This window comes from Drosophila virilis, chromosome 2, assembly GCF_030788295.1.
Source record: "Drosophila virilis strain 15010-1051.87 chromosome 2, Dvir_AGI_RSII-ME, whole genome shotgun sequence".
NCBI classification, from domain to species: Eukaryota; Metazoa; Arthropoda; class Insecta; order Diptera; family Drosophilidae; genus Drosophila; species Drosophila virilis.
In genome coordinates this window covers 9,266,585-9,290,331 of record NC_091544.1, presented here as the reverse complement: position 1 = coordinate 9,290,331, position 23,747 = coordinate 9,266,585, and the positions used below count along the sequence as shown (strand labels likewise).

Sequence of the window (23,747 nt, the reverse complement as noted above, 5' to 3'; positions counted from 1 at the left end):
ATATGCCGACTACATCAACTAGAACCTTAGGACTACCCCCGACACGTGACGAGGTGGCCGAGTGGTTAAGGCGTTGGACTGCTAATCCAATGTGCTCTGCACGCGTGGGTTCGAATCCCATCCTCGTCGAAATACTTTTTTGTATTTTTTATGTGTTAATTAAATGCTGTTATTTTAAAACCGAATTAAATGCCTTACTAAACAAAGAATTAACTTATTTTATAGCCATTAAAAAAGATCTAAGCTTAAATTTCAATCTATAAACCAACTGCGGCTACATAATTTTAAATCGCTTTTAAAGGAGAGATGCTTATCTCACTTCAATTGAATCTAAAGTTTTTATGACCATACCAGGTCGCGGCTGTTGCGCCACAGGGTACGTTTAATGACCAGCCCAGGCAGTAATATAAACGAAATGAAAATAGATACATTGATAACAAGTTAAGTGTCAACAAGATGTGGATGTGGGGAAGCAGCTTAGTGGATGTATTCGCCAGAATTAAGGTTTATTGACATTGAGCGTGAGAGGGTCCCCAAGTTGCTGCCGTTGCGTCAAGGTCGTCGAGGCATTGGTCAAGCTGGAATCCACAACAATTGAGAAGAATTTCAGAGCCGTAGGCTCAGGTATTAAAACCGGCTAAAAAGGCAATATTTAATGCACAATAACAAAATTAAAAGCCAATTGAAATAATGAGTACTGTTGGTGCGGCTTCAAATAGTAAAACTCACCAAAGCAATTATGTTCATTTCAAATGATTTCTTTTTCATTCAATTGCTGCGACTAATTAATCTATTTAAAACAATTGCCAACAAATACAAATATGAAATAAAAATGTTTAAATTGCTTGTATTACTCGTTGTATTGTTTAGTTTTGCCAACTCGTTTTCGCGTAATAAAACATATTTCTTGTTCGCTAATTGCGAAAAGCCAAAGAAGTTTTGTGGCTACATTTTCCTCCTCCGACGTGTTGAAATCTCCTGCAATTATAAATCTGCAAAGGCCATTAAACTTAGCTATCAATCGCTTGCTCCAATTGTCAGGAAATTGGAAAGTTTTCTGTTTATAGTGCGGATATAAACTGATTGAGATATAGTGCACAATTCGTTAATGGCATCTGATGTGGGAGGTGTGAAAGTGGCCACTATATATGCCGAAGCGAAATCCATCTGGGCCTCAACTCTTAAATTTGAAAACATAAATAATCTCTGACCATAATATTTCTCTCCACCTGCTGGATGCGTTCAAATTACTGTTTGACTTGAATCACCTCGTTGCCGGGCCACAGATTCTACTTAACTCAATGCACAGCAGCCCAGTTTCGACGACGACGACGACGACGACGAGCAGAGCGCAGAGCTTATTCAGTGCAGGGCACGCTTCGGCGCCCAGTTTAACCTTTTTACTTGTGGTCACTTGGCACTTTCACAAAAAACAACAAAGACAACAACAAATATAATAATAATAGAATAAATAAATGTATGCACAAAGTGCAGTTGATGCCTGACTCGGTCATACCCTGTAGTATAAAATTGTAATATGTGTTCTCAACTGATTGTGGCACATCTCTAATATATTCCAATTCGAATTAAATAGTATTAGTGGCTTACTTCATAACGTGGTTTATGCAAATTGAGTGCTTTACATCTTGAGTTCTAACTGTGCTAAGATCGCAGCATACCCCATTTTTAAGTATCAGCTATAGGGCAGGGCAAATTCATGCGATGGGCAAATATTGTATTTGTGGCTCTTGTTGCTGCTGCAAATTAAGCGTTGCTCTTTTCCTTTCGTTGCATTTCCTTTCGTCTGCTCTACAAATATTTAACTTTCAATGAAAGTCAGAGTCAGAGTAATTGGCGTCCATCGCTGACCCCAATCGAGTGTATGCCATTACTCAGAAAATTGACACAAAAAAAGACGGATCGAGATTTTTAGCATTGCATAAGCCGCCAAAGATGACAACTTCATTCCGAGTGCACAGCGCGAAAGTCGGGTGGCAATTAAATGGCGTTGGCCACATGCCAAGCGCCAAGCGCCAAGCGCCAAACGCCAAACGCCTCAAATTCAAGCTGAGACCCAAAAGCAAAGACAACGACAACGACTAAGACAGAGGCTAGTTAGGCTGATTCAGCTTAATCGCTTGCCGGCGAATGAGTTTAATGAACTTGCGAATTTATCGACAATAAAATGTGAAACTACTCATAATTAGGCACACATATTTATGAACATATCAACTCTTTAGAGTGTCGTACAGATGGCCCAAGTCGTGGGTGGGTGTTCCACGCCATCAACTTTAATTCTGGCTAATGAAAACGTTAGACATCTAACTGGCCGGCAGACTGTCAGACTGAAACAGTTGTACGAAAAAAAGAGAACATTTTTCATGCACTAGTCAAACACGCAAGCCCTGCCTGTCATTTATTGCAGCAGCTCGAATTCGTGCTGTGGACAGCAGCAGCATCGACCAGGCGACGCGTCGTCTTCTTGATTAGTTCTACGCCCAGCCCGACTTATGAGAGTCTTATACAGCTGGCATTGCCATTGCCATTGTCATTGTCTCGTGCTTCTGACTATCTATCTATATTGCTTCCGTCAGCATTAAACATATTACTCTTAATAATTCCCAGCTTAGCTCACACGGAGCGCTACGCTGATGCAGATATGGGATAGCATAGCTAGCTGCTGCTGGCGTTTACAGCTCGTTCGTGATTTGTGTTGTCTAATCGTTGGCAATTATGCCAGCGCCAGCTAGAACTTGTTGTTCTTGTACCTACCAGATGCGTGCAGTTTGTTAGATTAGACTATCCAGCAGATATATTTATATGTATGGTATCTTCCTTCTGCGTCTGGTGCTCGGCCTGATGCTGGTGCTATGCGAGATTTTACGCACTTCAACACACACTTTTGTGTACATTGGTTACGCGTAATTGCTGAAAGGGGAAGCTGATGCTGATGCTGATGCTGACGGCAAGGCTAATTAATATTTAAAGGTGTTTTGATTGCCATTCCATTGGGGCTTGGAGTGCGGCTTGCGGACCTCGTCCCGGTGTCTGGCATTGGTAAACAAATGGCAAATGATATATTTGCGGTTATGTCATTTGTTTGTACAGAGCGCGGGCACAACAAAACAAAAGGTTGCACTTAATTTTGATGGGCTCTCTGATATAGTAGTATGCGGACATATGTAGCTTAGAAGGTTAGAAAAGATGGCCAATTAGTGTTGCGTTAGTTGGTGAAAGATGAGAAAGTACGCTCAGTAAATGGGTTTACATAATACATTGTAATTACACATTTAAATGTCAAACTTGCTTTTCCTGCTTATTTTAATTAGCTGCTCTAAAACTGGATGGCACCAAAAGAAATGGAAGTTGGCTATAAATTTTGCTAATTACATAGACAGACTGGGTCAAAGCTTGGCAGTCAACTTAAGCTCTGGCAAAGGTCAGCACAGAGCTCCACTAACCTGGCCAATAAGCCAAATCCGAAACACAGACACCAAACGTCAACACATCACGCAATGGCGTTTAAAAAGAGCTCACACACATTAGGCCGGCTGGTAACGCCTGTGGCGCCAATTAGAATACGCTAAAAACAATAACAAAAGACGGGGAAAAGCGCAAAAGGCGAACCCTTTAAGCGGCACACGCACATTGTATTACCCAGCTCAGCTCAGCTCCAACTTCGGCTCCAGCTGTGTGGCATGCGGTGGCCTGTCAATAACAACCTGATTTCCACAGCAGCTTCGTGTTACCCAGCGGCCTTTGTTGTCGTAGGTTCATTTGTAACTAATTTGTGCACAAATCGGAAAGACAAAGGCGGTTAGCAACGCCCAGGGAGACAGACGAGAGCCAAAGCCAGTCGAACAGTGGCCAGTTGGTAATTTAATCAAAATCTAAGTATATGACTGAACGGGCTGAACGGGCTGGATGATATAGAGTTTCCAGCGTGCTCTGACACTTTCCAACTGGCGGGCCGACTGGCGGCTCTGACGGCTACTCTGGCGGCAATTGAAATGAATCAATTCGCCTGTTCGGCCCGTTGAATTTGTCAAGCAAATGGCAAAGCAAAACCCGCAAAGTGCAATCGCAAACTGTAACAGTAAGCGGGCAAACAATAAAGAAGCAAATTGATGCACTTCGTTCGGCTCGCTAGCGTTGGCTCATCATCAAGATCGTTGTCGGCTGTGTTCAGGCGTCAGTTGCCAGCCTCGGACCTCACACACAACGCAACAAGTTGAGCCGGCAAGTGAACGCTCACTCTTACAGCCGAGCATTCGACCAAGTCCAAGTTTATGACGTAGCACCACGACGACGACGACGTCGTAGACGACAGCGCTGACGCCGACTGCGGCAGCGTCGGGCAAACACAGCACACTGATTTTGGTTTAAAGAAAGAAAAAAAAAAACAAATTACACATAGTCCGCAGATCTCATTTATTTGCCGCTCTTCGAGGCGTCCACAACGTCAAAAACTAACGCTGCGCGCTTAGCTACGTATAAGGTTTAAGATTTCTAAGGCTGACGACGCGTCGGGAATATAGTGCCAGGAGCATATGGAAAACGCGCATCAAATATAATTTCCAAATCAAATCGTGATAATAAACAGCTAATAAAACAATTTCAAGATTCCCAGTGCAAAAGAAACAATACGCAAGGGTCGAATAATTTAGGAAGAATTTGAATATTCGAGGGGCGTAGTCATAAATTATGCGCTTTTAAGTACACATTAAATTTCGCATCAAGCATTAACTGCGCATCGAATTGGCAAATAAATTAAATAAACACAAACGCAAACGCAAACGCAGCTGCAGCTGCAGCCGAAGCCATTTGAAGTGAGTGCAATTTAAATAAATGCCATTAAAATGCTCATCAATTTGCATAAACAAATAACCATTTGTGCAGTTGACAGCTGCTAGAAATTTATTAATTATACTTTGTGCATATGCATGAATGCGGCACAGCAGGCAAGTTCGTTGCCTAAGTCTTTCGTTCTGCGAGCAGTTTTCACTCTTGCGACTTGCGACTTAATTAGTCGAGTTCAACAAATGATATAGGCATAAAACAAAGAGGACCTTGACTGGTTTAAAGTACGTTAATAATATACAAACAATCTTTCATATTAGAAAAAAAAAAATAGTAAAACAAGAAAGATCGTCTAGTGAATAGATCATTAAAAAAAATCAGTGATAGCCAGAGGCTGGAGGTTCCGTGAGATTTTCTGAGCTTGTTTTCAAAATTCTTGTTATTAGTGCAAAATTGTAGTTTCAATATGTAAAAGTTAGCTTGGCAGTGTTGTTCTTCCAACTGCGAGCGAGAGATCGCTGCCTGCTCAATATCAATAATTCTTGATATCAAATTACATGGATAGCATGGCGAACACTCCCACAACCTGCCAAACCAAAGAAAGCTAAAAAGGCGTTGGCTTTTCTTTCCGCCCTGCTCATATTTCATGCGGGTCTTGCTCTGGCAGCGTTCTATGTTGCCAGCTAATTATTTGCGAACTTTCTGCAATTTATCAACTGTGTTCAACTGTTATCTTTTTCTTGACTTCTTCTTCTTCTTCTTTCGCCGCAAGGTCAATAGAGGGCGCCACACGCCAAATTTCAGAATCGCCAGCGGCGAACTTCGTTAGAAACAAGGTATTAGGCTAATCTAAGGTAGATACTACTAAATCGTTATTATTTATGATACGTATCTTTAATTTGCATAATCAGGCAGGTGGGGGCGCAACCTCCCTGCCCCAAACATGTTAACGTTATCGCGCTTGTCTCGATTTGAAATTGATGCCGTTTAGGCTGCCAGTGCCGCCGGTTTTTTGTTTCTCTTCGATTTTATTTGGCTTTTGCTTTTTTTTTTTTATTGATCAATTTATTTTTTACTTGCTCATTAATCACTCAGGCGTTGAAATGCGCCGCCAGATGGCGCTCGCCATGCTCATTAGCGTAATTGCTCAGCAGGCGTCGACGGCGACAGCGACTGCGACGGCGGCAGCGACGTCGGCGTTCGCGCTTTGATTAGCGTGCATTAAATGCTTTCATTTAAGTAAATCAAATCAAGACTCTCGAAATCTGTTTTTATAATATTTTTATTTTTTTGGTTTGCGTCTGGAACGTGAGAAACTTTACAATAAAGTGGCAAACATTTTATGAAAAAAATATTTCACGCTTTGATGCGCACAGCCGATTTACTTATTATTGAATTATTCGGCAACTGTGACTTGCAAAAAAAAAAATGCTTGCCATTGCTTGATTTGTATCTGTAATGCTCGACTTTGGCTATTATTTATATATATTTTTTTTTGGTAGCCATTAGTCCATCAATCAAATCTCAAAACAATTGCGATTTGAATGCAGGGCGTGGGCGCTTGATCCCCAATTTGTGGACATTTTTGTAAACCTGCCTTGACATATATACATACATCTTTCTCCTCTTAATTTTTGCAGCATGCCTTCTCTGTCGCACGCACATTACGCTCTGGCCGCGCTGCTGGCACTGCTCGCCCTGGCCACGCCCCGGCCGGGCAGCGCTTACTCGTACAGCATGCGCATGCCGAGCGGCACAGATGCTGCCGGCACCGGCACCGGCACCGGCACGCCTCCACGTTTGATCAGCAAGCTGTTGGTGCAATCACCGGCGCTGGACAACATTTACATGGACTATCTGGTCACCTCGAAGCCGCTGAATCTGCGCAAATACAACAAAAACGGCAGCAAAACAAAGAAAACCAAGAAGGATTCGAAAATCTATTTCATACCCATACCACCGCTACCGTACCGCTATATACCCGGTGTTGGCTACGACTATCAGCCCATGAAAATCAAGCCCATTCTGCAGGAGACACCCAGCTCGACCACATCTTCACCCAAGCTGACCACGGATAAGAATCGCGAACGCGAACCCGCTCACAGCTCGATTCCAACCACAGTGACTCCTACGACGACCACGCAGAGCAAGCTGCTGCGCGTGCAGCACCACAAGGACTACTACTTCAATGGACGCCCCTTCCGATTGCAGGTGGCGCGTGCCGATCGCAAGTCAGCGCTGACGCCTCTTAATCTTAAATCGAAATTCTATTACAATAAAAACATAATTTATTGATTAAATGAATACAGTACGAGTTTTGTTTTCAACTAACCAAAAAAAAATGCCTGTGGCAATTATTCAGATATCAGATTTCAATAAGCTGGCCAAGAGTTCCACTCCCTGACTCTTGAAAATTTGCTGCCAGCTTGGCAACCTAAATAGGTGGCATTTCGATCTAGGCTTATGTCCCAGACAATTATAAATGTTATAGTATAATCATGTAGCTGACGGGGAGCAGGGCATGTACTTAACAAATCGCCTTTAAACGGCATCATTATGGCTCAGATTGCCCGGCAATTGTGATCACGTGTGGACTGCCTTCTGCATACACATATCCGACGAGTTATAAGCAAATCATAACTTAAAAACCATTTAGGTAAAGTAATTACCGCCGGCGTCCACACAGCATCCATTCGAGCGTTGTGCAATAAATAATGGAATGATGACAACTTTGAGATTCATTTTGGCCGCAAGATATGGAAGTTGGCGAAAAACGAAATAAGGGCAATTAGAAAAAAATTTGTTGTGTGTGGTGATGTGTGGCGCTTTCACTCCAAGAAACTGGCCAAAAAAAAAAAAAAAAAAAACTCGTGTAAATAGAATTCATTTAAAAAGCGCGTGAGAAAACTGTGCGCAATTAAATAATAAACAGTAGGCAAGTTTCTAAGCGGAAAATGTGGCGTGGCATGGGGCACGTTGCCACAACAGGGCGCCAAGCAACAGATTTATTGAACAAATGAATTCCCATACCCCGTACTGACCCAACAGTCTCATTGAAGGGCCCCACACAAGCACACACGAACGCAGCAGGCGGACTCATTTTGGGATTTTGTTAAAGATTCCCAAAGAATAGCATTACGCATAAGACGCATAAATATATAATTATATTTTTGTTGTTCCTCTATTTGTAAGCTGCAAAATGAGCGACAAGGACTCGCCCCCGCCCCCATCCTATGTATGCAACATGCAGCTGAATGTGGCGCCTTCGCAACGGCCAAAGGTTCGGGCTGTATGCGGACCTGAATACAAGCCCCGCAGCACTGAATCTGAGCCGTCGCAAGGTGTCTGCGTGGTGGCCCAAAATGTCACCGTTAAGTTTTGCATATCCAACGACAATTTCATTGCCCAAGTCTATCCCAATTGCATGACCATAGCCGAGGTCAAGCAGGATCTATCGCGCAGATTCGAAGTGGACCCGGAGCTGCTGATTGTCAAGCAAGGTGGTCGTGTGCTCTGCAATACAACACCCATTCATTCGACAATTTGTGACGAGTTTGGCATACACGAGTTTCAGTTGGATCTCAGCGAGCCAAATATTTCGGATAGCAACGATCCACCCACATTGAGTCTCAGCGTGTACTACGAGTGAGTATTGTCATAATATAATAAACGATTTTTTAGTATGCATCTATGCACTGTATAGAAAATATCGTTTGCCCGACTACCTAACTGTGCATATATCCGGCGAGGATACGGAAGATGGCCAGCCCAAAAATATTATCGTCGAGATTGAGAACGCTGCGATTGTTAAGCCATTTCTGTGCGGCTACAAGGACAAGATAAGTGGCAAAATATTTTTGGATGCATTTACACAAACTGGACCGTATTTTGATAAGTGGAAGTATAGACGCTATCGTTCACGCGACACGCAGACCTGGGAGCACAAGGAGAAGACACTGGTAAGCGGCCGCTGGGCAATGGTAAACAAATCTTTTGTGCTTAACTTAAAACCTTTAATCTTAGAATACAGCACATGAGCAGTCCGTGCAATGCTTTCTGGATGACAATAACATTAGATACGTGTCCACGGCCACGGATTTTGTGATCATACCCGGCAAATATCAGACCTATGCGCAAAAAGAACGTGCGGAGCGCAAGCTCGAGAAGATACTGTTGATACAGCGCAACTGGCGACGCTGGATACTGTGGAAGTACATACATATACGTGCCAAGGAGTATCGGTAGGTAGATCGGGCACAGCGATCAAAACTCTATGAATATTGTATGGTTCTTGTTATTGTCACCAGCCGCCTGGTGATGAATCGCGTGGATGAGGATAAGCAGTATGAAGAGTGCGTGGAGCAGCGGGTGGAACGCAATGAACTAATCAAACAATTTCCACGCACCACTGATGATTTTGATTTGCTCTTTGCGGAAATCTCGCGCTGGAAACGGGCGGAACTTAAACGCATCGCAGCCAACTATGAGGGACCAGCACGTATTTCCGAGGTCAACATTCTGCTCGACAAGGAAATCCGTTTGCTGAACGGTGTGGAGCGACAGCGGCGTCTTGTTTACCTGGCCATGGAGGATTTTCGCAATGATCAACTTTTGAAGAAAATGGGAAAGCCAATCGAGTGGATTGGCTACAAGGATACCAAAATACATTTAGATTTGTTGCGTACGCAGCGCGTGCGATTTCTAACTGAAATCTACAAGGATTTACGTAATACGGAGGATAAGGAGAAGCGTCTGGAGCTGTTAGGGCGTGTCATGGAGCTGCTTATGGAGGAAACGTGTTACCCAAGCTTTCCTGAGGTAAGTGCTTGAGTAGTAGAGAAGCCAATAACTACTAAAATAATACATCTCTAGCTTTTTGATCTGTTTGATCGAGAAAAAAATCTGCTAATTTACACCAAGTCTTGCGATGTGGAAATTCTACGCAAGCGCCAGAACATATTATTCTTTGAGCTGATTAAGTTCCAAAAACGCGACGTACCATCCAGTAAGTCTATATCAATACACAGATGTATTCACAAAATTCAACGAATTCCTATATCCTGTCGCAGAGGTGCCTTCGCGTATGTGCATCGTCTGCAAAAAGGTCAAGCCCCTTTCCCAGTTTGCGGTACGCACGCGCCAGAGTCATGTGGATACATGCAAGCATTGCTACTACCTAAAGGTAGGTTAAAAGTTCATTATTTTGCTGGGCTACTAATGCGAATTCCTTGCAGTTGGTGGCCACAGAGAACACAGTTTATCAATCGATTCTGCGCTGCATTCAGCGCGACGAGCGCAAACGCAAATGCGCATCATCATTTGCCTTTGTCTTACAGCAGGACGATGTGCGGCACATTATAGACAAAATCTGGCATGGCCACTCGGCGCTGAGCAAGTCGGAAAATCTGAATGAATTGCGGTTAGTTCAATTTGAGAGTTGATTAAGATAATTGTACTTAACATATATTTAACATACATTTTGAGATAGATTACCTCGCTGGAACAAGAGCGACGACTGGTCCCCATGGAACTGTGTATGCCTGACGGAGCGTGAGACGCGCGATCATTACAAGATCGAGGATATGGAAAAGGTTTACGATCCTAAGTTTATATTGCACGTTGGCAATTGTCATATGTTGGCACGCAATTTGTTCCACACGTTGGCAACTGTGGCCACAGAGTTCCAAGAGACAGGACAATGGTGGAAGGTAGGCATGAATAAGCAGCGCAGCAGCAACCTAGATGCGGTATAAATGGTATCAATTGGGCAACAAAATATCAAAAACAAAAAAAAAAACAAAAAAAAAACGTTAAATATTTAGTCAAATTAAAAGTTTTATCCGAGCATATACGAACTATTTTCACTTACTGTCCGGCCATTCTGTATCTTATATGCAGCTGTTATTAAATTTGAATAGTTTACTTTAATTCAGCGCCTAATTATAAAATTACAATAATCAAACAATTCAAATTTTGATATAACTGAAACTATTTGCTACTAACAATGGCCTTAAACTTCGCCTCCAAATACTGAACACGTTTCAGTAATTTGTCACTGGTGCTAAACTCATTGTAGGGCACAGGTATGATTTGATAGCCACTCTTTTCCAGCAGATCGAACGCTAGGTTCGTTGTGCCACTTGCACTGCGATGCGTTCCATGGCATATGTCATGGAAGTCAATTACCATTAAAGCGATTCTAAATGCATTAAACAAGGATATTAAAATCAGGTGCGTATAAGGGTCACATATTGTAGTAACTACCTAATGACATCTGGATTATTACTATCCAGGGGAAGTGGATTTCGTTTTGCATCGAATTGGCATACAGCATCTGAAGTTTAGATTATAGAAAGTTTCTTTCAGCAAAATGCTTGGACCCACTTACCAATTAAGAAACCCATTTTGCTGTCAACCGAGCCCTGCACATGATTATTGGAAGGCAACAGGCTCTTTAACGCGTCTAACATTCCGTTGACAAGAATCTGTTTAGACTTTGTGTGCGCCATAGGCACATTGTAGGCAGGACTATCGGCAGGCAGCAAAGCGCCCTTATAGTCGCTGGCGCACAGTTGCGCATAGCTGTTAAGGTTCAGCAGCCTCATTTTGGATGTTGGCGTTAACCCGGCCTTTTCACTCTCCAATTTAGCTAGGAAGTCCGCCCTGCAAGAAAGAACTAGCTGGATTAGTCCGTTTAAGTAAAGCACTTGCAACAACAACCTCAGCACCGACTCTAATTGACTGTGCTCCACAAGCCCCAGCATTGTCAGTGACCAAACATAGTTCAGCCAATCCAATTGCTTCGTGAAATCCTCGCGAACAATTGATTTCGCCAGCTTTTTTCGCACATCCTCCAAATGTGCACTTTTGAAGTTTAGCTGTGCCGCTGTTAAGAAGTAAGCACTAAGATCCTGAGGTCGGCAGACTTCACTGTTCTTCAACAGCCATTGCGTCAACGATTCTAATATGTCTGTAATTTAAGTAGTTTGATTAGTAGTTAACTCAAATTAAGACCGATTTGCACTTACCCAAATCCCGATAGCGCATTATGCCCAGACTCGTCAGCACAGAGCCCACAACGGCCGATTTTTCAGAATTCTTTGGCAATGCAGCCTGCACATCTGCACACACTTTTGCACCGAGAACAGAGTCTTGAAAGTTCAGCGTGGACATGGCATACAGCACATCGGCAGCTTGCTTCAGATCCAACTGCTCCGAGGCGCTGCTAATGTTAAACGCTAATGAACGTAGCAATGGGGTGCTTCGGCGTTTGCGCTGCGCCAGGGTGCTCATCACCTTAACCATTTGCGGCAGGCTTATGCTGGCTATTAATTTGGCCGCCTCATCGTCACCTGCCACACCAAGAACTGTATTAAGGTCGTCCGTGCGAAAGCCGGAAATGCGTTTTGATGAATTGCTGTTCGTGGAGCCTCCAGTGTTGCCATTATTTTTACCGTTGGCATCATTCTTGGGCACGGTTCGGCCGAGCATTCGACAAACGCGCAGGAACCTCGTGTCATTCTCAAACTCTGATATTTTTACGCGATTGACGGTGCTCCATTCGGCCAATATGGAAACAATCTTTAGGGCATGTTTACGGGAAAATGCGACGTTGTTCTCCGTTATGGACAACAGACCATTCACAGTTTTGGCATTGCCAATGCGTTCATCTATGTTATTGGCGACAGAGGCAGTGCTTGACTTGTTCGTTGTTGGTTTTCCACTGGATTCAGTTTCATTCCTCAACGACTCAAACGCCGCAGCAACCATGTGCCCTGAAAATGGGGAATATGTAAATAAGTTCATCAGTTTAATACTCATTTACGCACCCGTAACCTTTGGCTTTCTGACGCTTGCATCCGCTGGTGTTGCACGAGGCTCCGGCTCATCAGACGTTCCTGAACCCACTCCTTGCCCATTAGTAGCCGCTGTAGCAAGTGCAGCGCTCGCCGCACGTGCGTTGCTGCTGTATGGGGCGCGTCGATATAGCTGTATGACAATACTGCCGGCAAACCGTTGTAGTCCCAACATTTTCACTTATGTTCCTAGTGATTCCGTGGAGAACTGGAGGCTAATCTTCACGCTGTAAGACCAATGAAGTTTACATAACCTTCTTGTTTACATTTTTTGCATGAAAAACTGTGCCCGTTGTAAACGTCACGGTGTCAATAGGTCGTGTTTTAACAGGACATTTTTATACATATTTGTTATGATTCATGATTAATTTATATTTTACTTATTAGACTTTCCTATTTCTAAAGTTCTGCAGCTCCACGGATGACGGCAACGGCAGCCTTATTTCAGTGCTGTGCAATTTTTATATTGGCAACCTATCGATACGCATATCGTAATATCGATACTTATTATATAGCCTATTTGCAACACTGAAAGCAGTAAGCCCATTTGCAACACTGCTGCAATTTCCAACACTGACGAGAGACAGCTCACCAAATTCTGCCTGTAGAGCAGTGATTTTATTTTGCATTTTCGTTTAAATTTTATACTTTTTATTTGGCTTGAAATAAAACTTATACAAGTACATGTAACTCGTCAAAACGAGCTCTTCATGTAATAATATATATGCATACGTAATCTACACACTACAAAACAAAAGTAAAAACGAGTTTTGTCAGCCAGCAATTTGGCAAGTTTGTGTGAAAAATTCCAAAGCAGAAAATTAAGTTAAAATGGTTGATAAATTCATCAGCATGTGGAAAGTGCGCGAATTGGCTGACAAAGTGTAAGTTGTCCAGCATAATAAATATTTAATAAACGTGTACAATAAAATGTAACTTAAAAGCGCACCAGCACTCCCACGCCCTTCGCCAACAACAACTCACCCCCACCCCCCCATATACCTGTCTCTTTTCATATACAGGTGCTACAACTGCAGTCGTGCCAAAAGTGATATAGTTTTGCTTATTCTCCTTGTTTATGGAAGAGCGATTAACGCTGTGCTTTGTTTGCCGTCGGCCGCTTTTGTTGCTTTCAAGGTTGTTCATTTTGTCGGGATTTGAATGTACGTTCGAGCTCATTTCACAGAAATTCCAATTCGCATACATATGCATATAAATGCTATATACATACATACATATATACATATGCCTACATACATACATAGTTTATCAAGAAAACATTTTGTTTGCCTTACGTTTTGCTCCAAAAAAAGATATGCATTCCAGCTGTGCCCACATTCGTGCTTCCAAGTGGCGACTTTCCAGAGAAATTTCAATTCCAATTACGAAAGCTTATTAATTACCTCTGTCTTTATCATATTTTACTATCGAAGTCATTTGACCGTTCTGTGCGTGTTCGTGTTTCGAATTTCTCCACAAGTGTGCAGGCCATTTCCGTTGCGTGCTCTAGATGCTTGCCCAATTTGTTGACACAATTCGAAACGTGTAATTGAACCAATTGTAAATCCCTTGGTGCATGCGCCAAGTCGGAAGGGTGCTTATCTGTAAACTGATAAGACTCAGTTGTGGCAGTTCACACCTTCTGTTGTATCACGTTTAAAAGTCCATCAGCAATCACACCTAGCGAACAATAATGGAACAAGTTGATAAGAATTAATAATTCCTTATCAATGAGATGAACAGACAAGACAGTTCGCATGACCCTAAATTTTCCTACATATAAATATAAGGCTAAAAATTGATCTTAACATTTCTGTTTCTCAGCTTATTCCTAAAAGAAATCATATATTGTTAAAAATAGGGCCCTGGGTAGCCGTTGTTTATGCTCGCTTTAAATATAGTTTTCAACTCTATGTGAAGTTTATATTAAGAAATAAATGCACCGTCTGTTAGTTCACTCTATGAAAAATGTTTGTACAGAACAAAGAGTTTTTGTAAAGGTGAGAAAACAGTTTGACCATCTAAAAGACGTGCCCGCATAAAGAAACCGTCCGCTTTTAGAGCTTTCAATGTACCTTTTTTTGTGTGTGCGCAATCAATTCTTAAGATTAAGCCTGTATGCACATTACATTAATATTTTTAATGGTATTTGCTATTTGAAGTATTTCTTCACTGTAGCTATTTCTTCTTGATCAGCACAACACAAATTAATTGATATTACTTTTTGTTCTCTTTATGCTGTTTAGCACCAATGTCGTAATGAACTACACAGAAATTGAGGGCAAGGTGCGCGAGGCGACCAACGATGATCCGTGGGGTCCAACTGGTCCACTCATGCAGGAGCTGGCGCATGCCACATTCTCCTACGAAACCTTTCCAGAGGTCATGTCCATGCTTTGGAAACGTATGCTCCAGGACAATAAAACCAATTGGAGGCGGACATATAAAGTAGAGTCAACAAATTCTTGTATATATATAAATACTCTAACAAACTCTTTTTAAATTTCAGAGCTTGTTGCTGCTGAACTATTTGGTACGTAATGGATCGGAACGCGTGGTAACCTCGTCCCGGGAGCACATCTACGATCTGCGTTCGTTGGAAAATTACACGTTTACGGACGAGGGCGGCAAGGACCAGGGTATTAATGTTAGGCATAAGGTACGAGAGCTTATAGACTTTATTCAGGACGATGATCGCTTGCGCGATGAGCGCAAGAAAGCCAAAAAGAATAAGGACAAGTATATTGGCATGAGCAGCGATGCGATGGGCTCCCGCAGCGGTGGCTACAGCGGATACAGTGGTGGCAGTAGCAGTAGCTACAACGATGGCGACTGGCGCAACAATCGCGGTGACAATTGGTGTAAGTATTTATTATTATTATAAGTCATTATTTCTAAATTGACTTGGTTTTCGGTGAAGAAACTTCAGCGTTGTTTATTGAAATGTTTTCAATTACATTTTAGATTCCGATAAGAGCTCTGCAGACCGTTACGAAGACGAGGATACTCAATATGATGGCGAGCGCGAAGGTTCCGACAGTGACTCACCCAGTCCCAGGTAAATTTATGCATTTTTTAGAATTCCTTTTGTTAACCAACTAAATTGTGTCCATTGCAGACGCAATTATCGATACAATGATCGTGCTAGTCCTGCTGAGGTGGCCACTGAGAGTAAACCCACAAACCTCAACATGAACATACGCTCAAAGGCTGTTAGCTCGCCGGTGTCTAAGCAGCCGACATCCACTGGCGCCTCGAAGCAGCCGCCAACACAAAAGAAAATCAACTTGGGTGCTGCTGCCAACTTTGGCAAGACGCCGAACGCGGCCGGTATTCATTCGCCCACACATCGTGACACGCCCACCACAAACAGCGTTGATCTTATGGGCAGCACCTCGCCAAACAACAATAACAACAACAAGAGCAATACGCCGAGTAACAATAATGATTTGCTGGATGATCTTTTCAAGACGTGTGCTTCGACGCCACCACAGCAGCAGCCGCAAGGCGAGAAGACACTTAATAGCGCAGCTGTTATTGTTGATGACGATGATGACTTTAATCCGCGTGCTGCTGACGCTGCTGCAACGCAGGAATTTGGTGATTTTGCGGCTGCTTTTGGCAGCGGTCTATCACCTCCATCAACGGGCATACTGCCGACGGCAGGCAATGACGAATTTGCGGATTTTGATGCATTCCAGAGCTCTAGCACTGCGACAGCATCATCAACGTCGGCCCTGGATGGCAATCTGTTGACGACAGCAACGCCAGCTAATGATGCCTTTGACCTGTTCAATGCCGCAACGCCAGCAGCTGCGCCAACGGCAGCAACAACCGCGACTGATCTGCTGGCCGGATTGGGGGATTTATCGATCCATCAGAGCATGCCAATGGGTGAGTTTGTATATTAAGTTAGTACTAACAACTAGTCATTAGGATTTGCATTAGGATTTGTTCTAGCATAGATCATTTACGTATTTAGTGGGCGTCCAGTGAAACGTTTGCATGACCGAGCGTTTTGTGTACAAAACTCTCCCTCTTCTCACTCTCTGTATCTCTTGCCGCTAAGCTAGCTACCACACATAACGGTCAACATATTCCAATCGGATGCACTCGTTCTCTTTTTCTTCTTTTCAACTCCAACGCAGCTGTTGAAATGCAGCAAGTCGCAAAGGCGCCGCTGCCACCGCCATCGGAATTGATACGCCTGGCTCTGTCGAAGGCCATTGCGGATTTACGTGACCTGCCGAGCGTGCAGAGCGCTGCAGATGCCAGCTTTGTGGCAGCCACGTTACGTCAATTGCACAACGCTGGAGCACTGCCAGGATACACAACGCCTGAGCAGCTTGTGGGACTTGATCGTGGGGTTGTTGATTGGTCCCAACTGGCCAGTAGCGAGTATGCTGCCCTGATCGCGCAGCTCGGCAGACTGTTCACACAGGATTGGCCACAGCCTACTGAGGATGTGGATGTTTTAAATATGTTTAAATTGGATCACAGCATTGGCTATGCGGAGGTTGCATTTGAGATGCTACAACAGCAACTGGCACGGGTGCCAGGCACGGCTGCCTCTATGCTCGCCGCTCTCCTGCAGGATGAGTGTCTGCTGGCTATTTGTTTACTGCACGCAGCACGTCAGCGCGGAGCTCTATTAAAGCGCTTTGCGCGCACCATTAAAGTGTTGCCGGAACGACTGTTGGAGGAGCACGATGCCCAAACTATACACTTCATACAGCTGCTCATTGGATTGCCCGGCTTGGTGGCCAATAAAATGGGACGAAATTTGCCCGCGTTATTTGCGCCAATTGCTTACGGACGCCTGCTTCTGCAGCAATGGCTCAAGGCTCTGCACTTTGTGCTGCAGTGCGAGGATCAATCGGGATATTTCGATCCAGGTCCATTCACCTGGCTGCTGACTCGTGTGGTCAACAACTTTTTTGATGCTTCCTCGCTGGAGAGTCTGTTGCGCGTTCTCGAGGATCTTGCAGTTGTTCCAAAGTCACGCAACGTCTTGCAGCAAATTATATGCGATTTGGAGCCTTCGGTTTGTTTTAAGTTGGCAAAAAGCGCACTTAATGCGCAGCTTAATCTTTACGTGCTGTTGGGACCAGGCGCAATGGAAACGGAACACTGGCAACATTGTTTGCTCCAGAAGCTGCCGCTGCAGCGTACGCCTACAGAAAATGGACCTTTGTGCACGCTGTTGGGCTACCTCAACGTGACGGCACCCACACAGCTGCACTTGCTCTTCACACAATTGCTGGGAATTTGGTCTAAGCGGATCACCTTGCAGAAGCTGAGCACCCAGGAGCATTTGGCCATATGCAAACTGCTAATACTGGCTGGCAAATGTAATGGCAACATGAAGCTAGATCACAAACGCCAGCTGCACGACGGCCTGGGTCATCATCTACAGTCTCCCGACGTGGTGCAGCGTTATGTAGGTATGAAGACCGTGGAGCTGCTGTACAATCACATGATACACGCACAAGCGTCTGAGGAGGAGCGTTTGAAATTTGATTATGCTGCCCTGGAACAAACGCCGCATTGGCACATAATCGAAGAGCTCGAAAAGCTGGCGCAATTTAAGTATCCCAGCAAAGCGCAATTGGATGTGCGACCCAGTCAAGAGCTGCTGCAACGCCTCGAGCTGCACATGGCTCAGTTTATGGGAGAGCAGGAGCAACAGAGCCATACTCCAGTCGTGCAGTCCAAGGAGCAAACCGAAACTGTTGTAAACATGCAGCTGGACCTGGATTCGGATGACGATGAGACACCTACACAGCCACTCGACGAGGACGACGATGATTTGCGGCCATATGACATGTCCAATGACATTTCCAACAGCTTGGAACAGCGGCCCAAATTTCTGCTTGACCTGCTGCATCTGTTGCGCACCAAAGTGCCCAACTATCAAATCTTTGAAGGTGCGCTGGGCACCGCGGAGCACCTGATACGCAGCCAGCTGGCACAGCAAGATGTTAGGCTGGCGCTCGAGCTGCTGGAGCTGTTCATAGTCCTGGATATGCAGTACTATTTCGAGGATTTTGAGCGCACCCAGTTCCGGTGTTGTGTGGCCATATGTGTAGCCAGGCCAGGCGCCTGTGCGGAGCTGCTCTGCCGCGAATTTCACACGGAAAACACCCGGTATGCGGCCAATGTACGCATTCTAATACTGCAGGTACTGGCTGCAGCGGCCAAGGAACTTGCAGGCGATGAATACAAACCTCCAACTAGTGAACAGATGCTGGACATTGTGCCGTCCGTAGCTAAACAGCCGCGCAAGTTCCAGCTGCATTCGGACGAGGATGCGGCTGCTGCACGCCTGGCTGCCGCGCAGCGCATTATACGGGAACGATTACGTGCCAAAACCAGGCGTTATCTAAGCAACAAGGCAGAGCCGGAGAAACAGGCCAAACTGAATCCCTTCCATGCCGTTGCCGGCACATTTTTCTTTGGCCTAGTGCGCGGACAACGGACACGTCAAATGCTTTATGTGAAATATGAAAACATTTTGCATGACATTGACACCCAGCTCCTGATCAATATGCTGCACACACTGGCCGTGCTGGTCATGTGCTCACAGAACTGTCCGCTGCTGCCGGCCATGACACGCGAGATCTTTGATCTCTGCGCCTTTGTGCGCTTCAGCTCAGAGGCAAGTGTGCGTGCTGCCACGCTACAGCTGCTGGGCATTGCTCTGGTCACAACGCCCGCCCACCTCCTAGTTGCCCATTTTGCCGAGTCGCTCAACGAGCTCAAGCGTTGGCTGGAGGAGTTTGTGCGCTCACCGCTCGTTGGCGGCGAATCGTCGGACGAGTGCCGCGAGCTCGCCGAACAAATTTTGAACACTTGCTACAAGCTGTTCGATTCGGCTGTCCTGGAGCAGGGCCAGGAATATTAAACTTAAATATTGTCATAAGTTCCATGAAGCCCACATTTATGGAAAACTATAATATAGTACTTTGTTATTAAACTTGCCTCTACACAAAACAAATGAACAATTGCTTATTATTATAAGTACTTACAGACGCGCAGTGTACATTTAAATAATATTTCTTAATTCGAAAACTATTGCGTAACTTTGCTTTAAAAGATATTTCTTATATTTCAAACACAAACAATATTAAATGTATAAATTAATCGGAATCTAGTAATTAGTAGGCTAACACTTCCAGAAAACTCACATTTCTAATGAAAATGTTCTCTAGGAATTACACGAACTGGGCCTAAATCAGTCTCCAAATTTAATAATTAATTACATTTTATTTGGATAACAATCTGGAAATTCAGACAATTGTTCATTTTACTTTATAACTTTCGATAAATTTACTTCTACTAAAAGCAAATTAAAATGCTTTTCAGTAAATGTCAAGCAAAGCCGCAATAAATTTCGAAAAAGAAAAAAATTGACAAATCTACCTACTTAGGAGGGATATGTATATGTATCATAGGCATAGGTAATTGCCAGGTACTTATGGATATGATTTGAACAAATATTTCTACTTTATTTCTATTCCTTTTTCCCTTATAATATTTTATATTGCAAACGCACAATTTGGATATCATTTACAAATTAAATATTATTGTGACAACTCAAATATCTGAATTATATACATATGTACAAATGAAAGCTTTTCTCAATATACCGGGCATTGTGCCACAGCCGCGGACTCCCTAGGTAAACAAAGCAAACAAACATCAACAACAACTATGTAAAGAAACAATTGTTTATGTCAACTGCACTTAGCTGATTGAGTAACATGCGCCTATCAATAACAAATGCTTCCAATCGAGCCGCACACTCATCACATTTAAAAGTTCTTTCAAAAATTAGACGCGCACAACCCCTCACACAGACACACACGCACACAGACACACCACACACACATAAACACACACCCACCCACCTGCTTAATTATATGGATACCTGTTGATTTACGATTTCCCCCAAAATTGATCAGCATTCTTTGTGCGCTCTTTGCAGATAACATGCTGCCGCCAATTGCTGCTGTCACGGGCGACAATCTGCTGCAGCCGATTTCCATCTCCAGCAGCAACAACATCAACAACAATATCAATACAAATGGAGCCGCGGCGTTGGCCAGCGCACAGCCCACAAATGTCGGTGCCACCTGGTCGGGTAATCTGAAGGCTGGCAATCTGAATATTGATTTGGATAATCTGTTGATAAGCAAAGCTGGTAAATCGAATGCGCCAGCACCTTCGATGAATGCGCTGAAAACGCAGAGTCCCGCCAAGACGCAGGCGCCGTTGAATGTGCAAACGGGTGGCGCATTTCCGGGTATCACGCCCTCACCACTGACCAGCCCCAGCCCCATATTTGGGGCGCCGCAACAAAACATTCCACAGATGCAGACACAGCCAGCAGCATTTGCCAACTTCGGTGCGTTCCAGCAGCAACAGCCACAGCATCAGCAGCCCAGCAGCAATAATAATAATTCCTCAGCGTTTGATTTGTTCCAATGATATTTGTTAGCCTAATGACGTTCCACACACACACACACCACACGCACACACACCCTTTGTCTCTTTTCTTGTATAAAATATGCGAACCCTGATTATTTGTTGAAGCAAATTATAATTCCCAATATCCAAATGTATTATTAATTGTAGTCTGAGCTCTTATTCATTTTCCTCAGAAGTTCCAAAACCGATACCGAAAAGAAAAAAAAAAAAAGAATTCCATATCCGTCCTGTTGTCCACTCGAAGTTTAAATACTTTTGCGTGTTTAAATGTTCGTCATAAATGCAATAAAATATAATTAATGGTTGTACTAAAGCGATATTTTAGCGCAACAGTTGGGAGGACGGCTGAATTGTCTTTAAAATTGTTACAAAAAAAAAAAAAAAAATATATAATAAAATAAAAAAAAAATAAATAAAGAAACATTAGCAATAATTAAACAGTTATGTGTATGTATATAAAACCAATGTGTGAAAATACAAAATCAATTTAAAAATAATTAATTGTATTTATGTTTATTTAATTTGCGGTGTATCATAAAATACAGAAAAGAATAGTAAGTTAAAATAATAAAGTTTGAACTTAAAACTAAGCAGCAATGTAAAATGTGTACATTCTCCACACAAAAGTTTTTACGCCTCCACGGCTTGCTTGTTCTTGTTCTTCTTCTTTTTCTTCTTCTTGGGCTCGCCATCAGCCTCAGCATTGCCATTGTCGGCACCTGTCTCGGCTGCGAGCGTCCCATTGCCATTGGTAGCCCCATTTGTATCAGCCTCAGCCGTGCGCTTCTTCTTTTTATTCTTTTTCTTGTCGGACTGTGGTGCATTTGCAACTTCTTGGTTAGCCGCCTCAATGGCCTCCTTCATTACCTCAATGTTCTTGCGCGGCACATCACCCGATTCGTAGAACTTCAGGCGATCTTCCACCTGTTGCTTTAGCGTCTCGCCAAACACGCTGGTCGGCTGTTCGAGGAAACAGTCAATACGCGAGGCAATCGAACATTTGTTGGCCAGAAAACGCGAAATGCGTCCCTTGTTCTTGAGGCCAGCGCGTCCAATGAACGACGAATGATAGATCAAACCATATTTGGGAGTGTTGGAGCGCGTCTTGAGCGCACGGAAGAGTGCCTTTTCGGCGCCCAGAATTTGTACTGTCGATGCGGGATACTTGGCCAGATTTGTCAAGCTGCCGGCGTGCGAGATGAGGCGAGCACCCACCTGATCGCCAATGAGCGACTGAAGATTCGGTGCAACCATGTTCATCTTGTTGTGCAAATATGTGGACAGCTTTTTGCGGTACTCGGAGAGCTTGACTACGCGCTCGGCAAACAGCTCAATGTTCATTAGATCCACAATGGATATATCCATGCCCATGGACATTTTTCCAGCATCGATAATGGCCTGCGCCTTGGCAGAGTCCATGACAATCTGCTCGAGCTCCTCAAGCTTATCTTGGGTCAGATCCTTGCGGTCCTTAATAAATTTGGCCGCCTTAGCAAACATATAGTTGTCTGGCACAATTTTCACCAGTTCTGGGAAATGATAGGAGTACCATTCGCGTATGCGCATAGAGAACGTGTTTACATCCTTGTCCAGCTGATCCAGCAGCGCTATCGACTGAATGATCATGTTGTCCGATCGATGCACATTGAACTTGACCTTGGCGCGAGAGTAGCTGTGTCCCAGACCCAGTTGTGCCACTCCAGCTGACTTGTCAGTAAAGCCTAGGAACGTAAAACTTAATTAGTTATTTGATACTGTAAGGACTTGCAAATTGACTTACCTTTTACCAGCTTGGCAAAGTGGAAGCGCACACCTCGCAGTATCTCGGGCACGACACCGAAGTGGCTGCACTGTACCCCCACAGATTCGGTGATAGCAGCGCCTAACTTGGCATCCGCAATGCCCAGGGTGCACTTCTTCTTCTTCAACTTGGCAAAGAAATCATCGAGGAAATGCAGCAAGTCCTGCGGCACTATGCCCTCAGATATGGCATTAATATTTTCGAGTGCAGCAATGGCCGTCTTAAACGGCGCGAATCCAGCCAGCTTTACAATCGAATTAAATTTAGCAATGTCCGTCACGGAGGACTCGACCTGTGGCAGGAACATGGACACCTCCTCAAACTCCTTGACGGAGAATAGCGCAAAGCCTGCCGCATGCTCATACAGCACGTACAGTTTCGACTGCAAGTGTGAAGAAATACAGATTAATACAATATTTGAAATTTTAGCTTAAACATCTGCATTTCTTTCCACGTTGTCTGGTGCTTCCGCACAAAATTCATACTGAGGTTAGTTATGATTGTGTATAAGCGACATATTTAACATATTTATATAAGGAAAAGTACGCAACAATATTTCATATATAATTACCATATTTAAGGCGTAAATATGCCGTAAAATTAACAAAACTTTTCTATTCTTCACGAGAAGCCAATGCGAGTTGTTTTTCCACGTGCTAAACAGAACGATCAGTGTCTACACACTTTTACAATTCCAGTGTATACACACCGGACGCATACACATTCGCTAACATGTGGCAACGCATACGTCGCTGTCAAAAAATAATCGTAAGTGCATACGTATCGGTTATCGAGTTCGA

The 23,747-nt window shown here is 43.8% G+C and overlaps 5 protein-coding genes and 1 non-coding gene across 7 annotated transcripts; 4 read left to right on the top strand and 2 right to left on the bottom strand.

Moving 5' to 3' along the window:
* The first annotated feature begins 47 nt into the window (after positions 1-47).
* Positions 48-129, top strand: TRNAS-GCU (transfer RNA serine (anticodon GCU)). The gene has a single exon. It is a non-coding gene; the product is annotated as a tRNA-Ser (tRNA).
* A 5,488-nt stretch (positions 130-5,617) lies between these two features.
* Positions 5,618-7,104, top strand: LOC6630074 (uncharacterized). The gene is made up of 2 exons (XM_032439374.2): positions 5,618-5,636; positions 6,441-7,104. Exon 2 carries the CDS (start codon positions 6,442-6,444, stop codon positions 7,093-7,095), a length of 654 nt encoding a protein of 217 aa, XP_032295265.1. The 5' UTR covers positions 5,618-5,636; position 6,441; the 3' UTR covers positions 7,096-7,104.
* A 771-nt stretch (positions 7,105-7,875) lies between these two features.
* On the top strand, positions 7,876-10,663 carry LOC6630075 (IQ motif and ubiquitin-like domain-containing protein). Its single transcript, XM_002054342.4, has 8 exons — positions 7,876-8,445; positions 8,504-8,759; positions 8,824-9,041; positions 9,108-9,618; positions 9,673-9,805; positions 9,870-9,982; positions 10,035-10,219; positions 10,289-10,663. The coding sequence occupies exons 1-8, from the start codon at positions 8,000-8,002 to the stop codon at positions 10,551-10,553; spliced, it is 2,127 nt and encodes a 708-aa protein (XP_002054378.1). The 5' UTR covers positions 7,876-7,999; the 3' UTR covers positions 10,554-10,663.
* A 38-nt stretch (positions 10,664-10,701) lies between these two features.
* LOC6630562 (FAST kinase domain-containing protein 4) lies at positions 10,702-12,885 on the bottom strand. The gene is made up of 6 exons (XM_002054343.4): positions 12,630-12,885; positions 11,829-12,575; positions 11,521-11,770; positions 11,189-11,463; positions 11,065-11,134; positions 10,702-10,999 (listed from the first exon to the last, which is right to left on the bottom strand). The coding sequence occupies exons 1-6, from the start codon at positions 12,829-12,831 to the stop codon at positions 10,789-10,791; spliced, it is 1,755 nt and encodes a 584-aa protein (XP_002054379.1). The 5' UTR covers positions 12,832-12,885; the 3' UTR covers positions 10,702-10,788.
* A 323-nt stretch (positions 12,886-13,208) lies between these two features.
* Positions 13,209-21,280, top strand: lqfR (clathrin interactor lqfR). 2 transcript variants are annotated; one of them, XM_015172197.3, is made up of 6 exons: positions 13,209-13,540; positions 14,903-15,104; positions 15,166-15,517; positions 15,621-15,714; positions 15,775-16,550; positions 16,805-19,653. In XM_015172197.3, exons 1-6 carry the CDS (start codon positions 13,488-13,490, stop codon positions 19,558-19,560), a joined length of 4,233 nt encoding a protein of 1,410 aa, XP_015027683.1. In that variant the 5' UTR covers positions 13,209-13,487; the 3' UTR covers positions 19,561-19,653. The 2 variants fall into 2 exon arrangements, with proteins under 2 accessions (XP_015027683.1, XP_002054380.2); XM_002054344.4 differs by lacking the exon at positions 16,805-19,653 and adding an exon at positions 20,644-21,280 and having other exon boundaries at positions 13,221-13,540.
* Positions 21,281-21,643: 363 nt separating this feature from the next.
* Positions 21,644-23,674, bottom strand: Nop56 (Nop56 ribonucleoprotein). Its single transcript, XM_002054345.4, has 3 exons — positions 23,519-23,674; positions 22,927-23,329; positions 21,644-22,867 (listed from the first exon to the last, which is right to left on the bottom strand). The coding sequence occupies exons 1-3, from the start codon at positions 23,519-23,521 to the stop codon at positions 21,777-21,779; spliced, it is 1,497 nt and encodes a 498-aa protein (XP_002054381.1). The 5' UTR covers positions 23,522-23,674; the 3' UTR covers positions 21,644-21,776.
* Positions 23,675-23,747: the final 73 nt, after the last annotated feature.

Coding starts and splice junctions, on each gene's coding strand:
- LOC6630074 (XM_032439374.2), top strand. CDS start 6,442: ATGCCTTCTCTGTCGCACGCACATTACGCTCTGGCCGCGCTGCTGGCA.
- LOC6630075 (XM_002054342.4), top strand. CDS start 8,000: ATGAGCGACAAGGACTCGCCCCCGCCCCCATCCTATGTATGCAACATG. Junction 9,619..9,672: donor GTTACCCAAGCTTTCCTGAG/GTAAGTGCTTGA, acceptor ATACATCTCTAG/CTTTTTGATCTGTTTGATCG. Junction 9,983..10,034: donor AGCATTGCTACTACCTAAAG/GTAGGTTAAAAG, acceptor AATTCCTTGCAG/TTGGTGGCCACAGAGAACAC.
- LOC6630562 (XM_002054343.4), bottom strand. CDS start 12,831: ATGTTGGGACTACAACGGTTTGCCGGCAGTATTGTCATACAGCTATAT. Junction 11,135..11,188: donor CAAAATGGGTTTCTTAATTG/GTAAGTGGGTCC, acceptor TCTAAACTTCAG/ATGCTGTATGCCAATTCGAT. Junction 11,000..11,064: donor AATAATCCAGATGTCATTAG/GTAGTTACTACA, acceptor TAATGCATTTAG/AATCGCTTTAATGGTAATTG.
- lqfR (XM_015172197.3), top strand. CDS start 13,488: ATGGTTGATAAATTCATCAGCATGTGGAAAGTGCGCGAATTGGCTGAC. Junction 15,518..15,620: donor CAATCGCGGTGACAATTGGT/GTAAGTATTTAT, acceptor ATTACATTTTAG/ATTCCGATAAGAGCTCTGCA. Junction 16,551..16,804: donor CCATCAGAGCATGCCAATGG/GTGAGTTTGTAT, acceptor ACTCCAACGCAG/CTGTTGAAATGCAGCAAGTC.
- Nop56 (XM_002054345.4), bottom strand. Junction 22,868..22,926: donor CTTTGCCAAGCTGGTAAAAG/GTAAGTCAATTT, acceptor TTACGTTCCTAG/GCTTTACTGACAAGTCAGCT.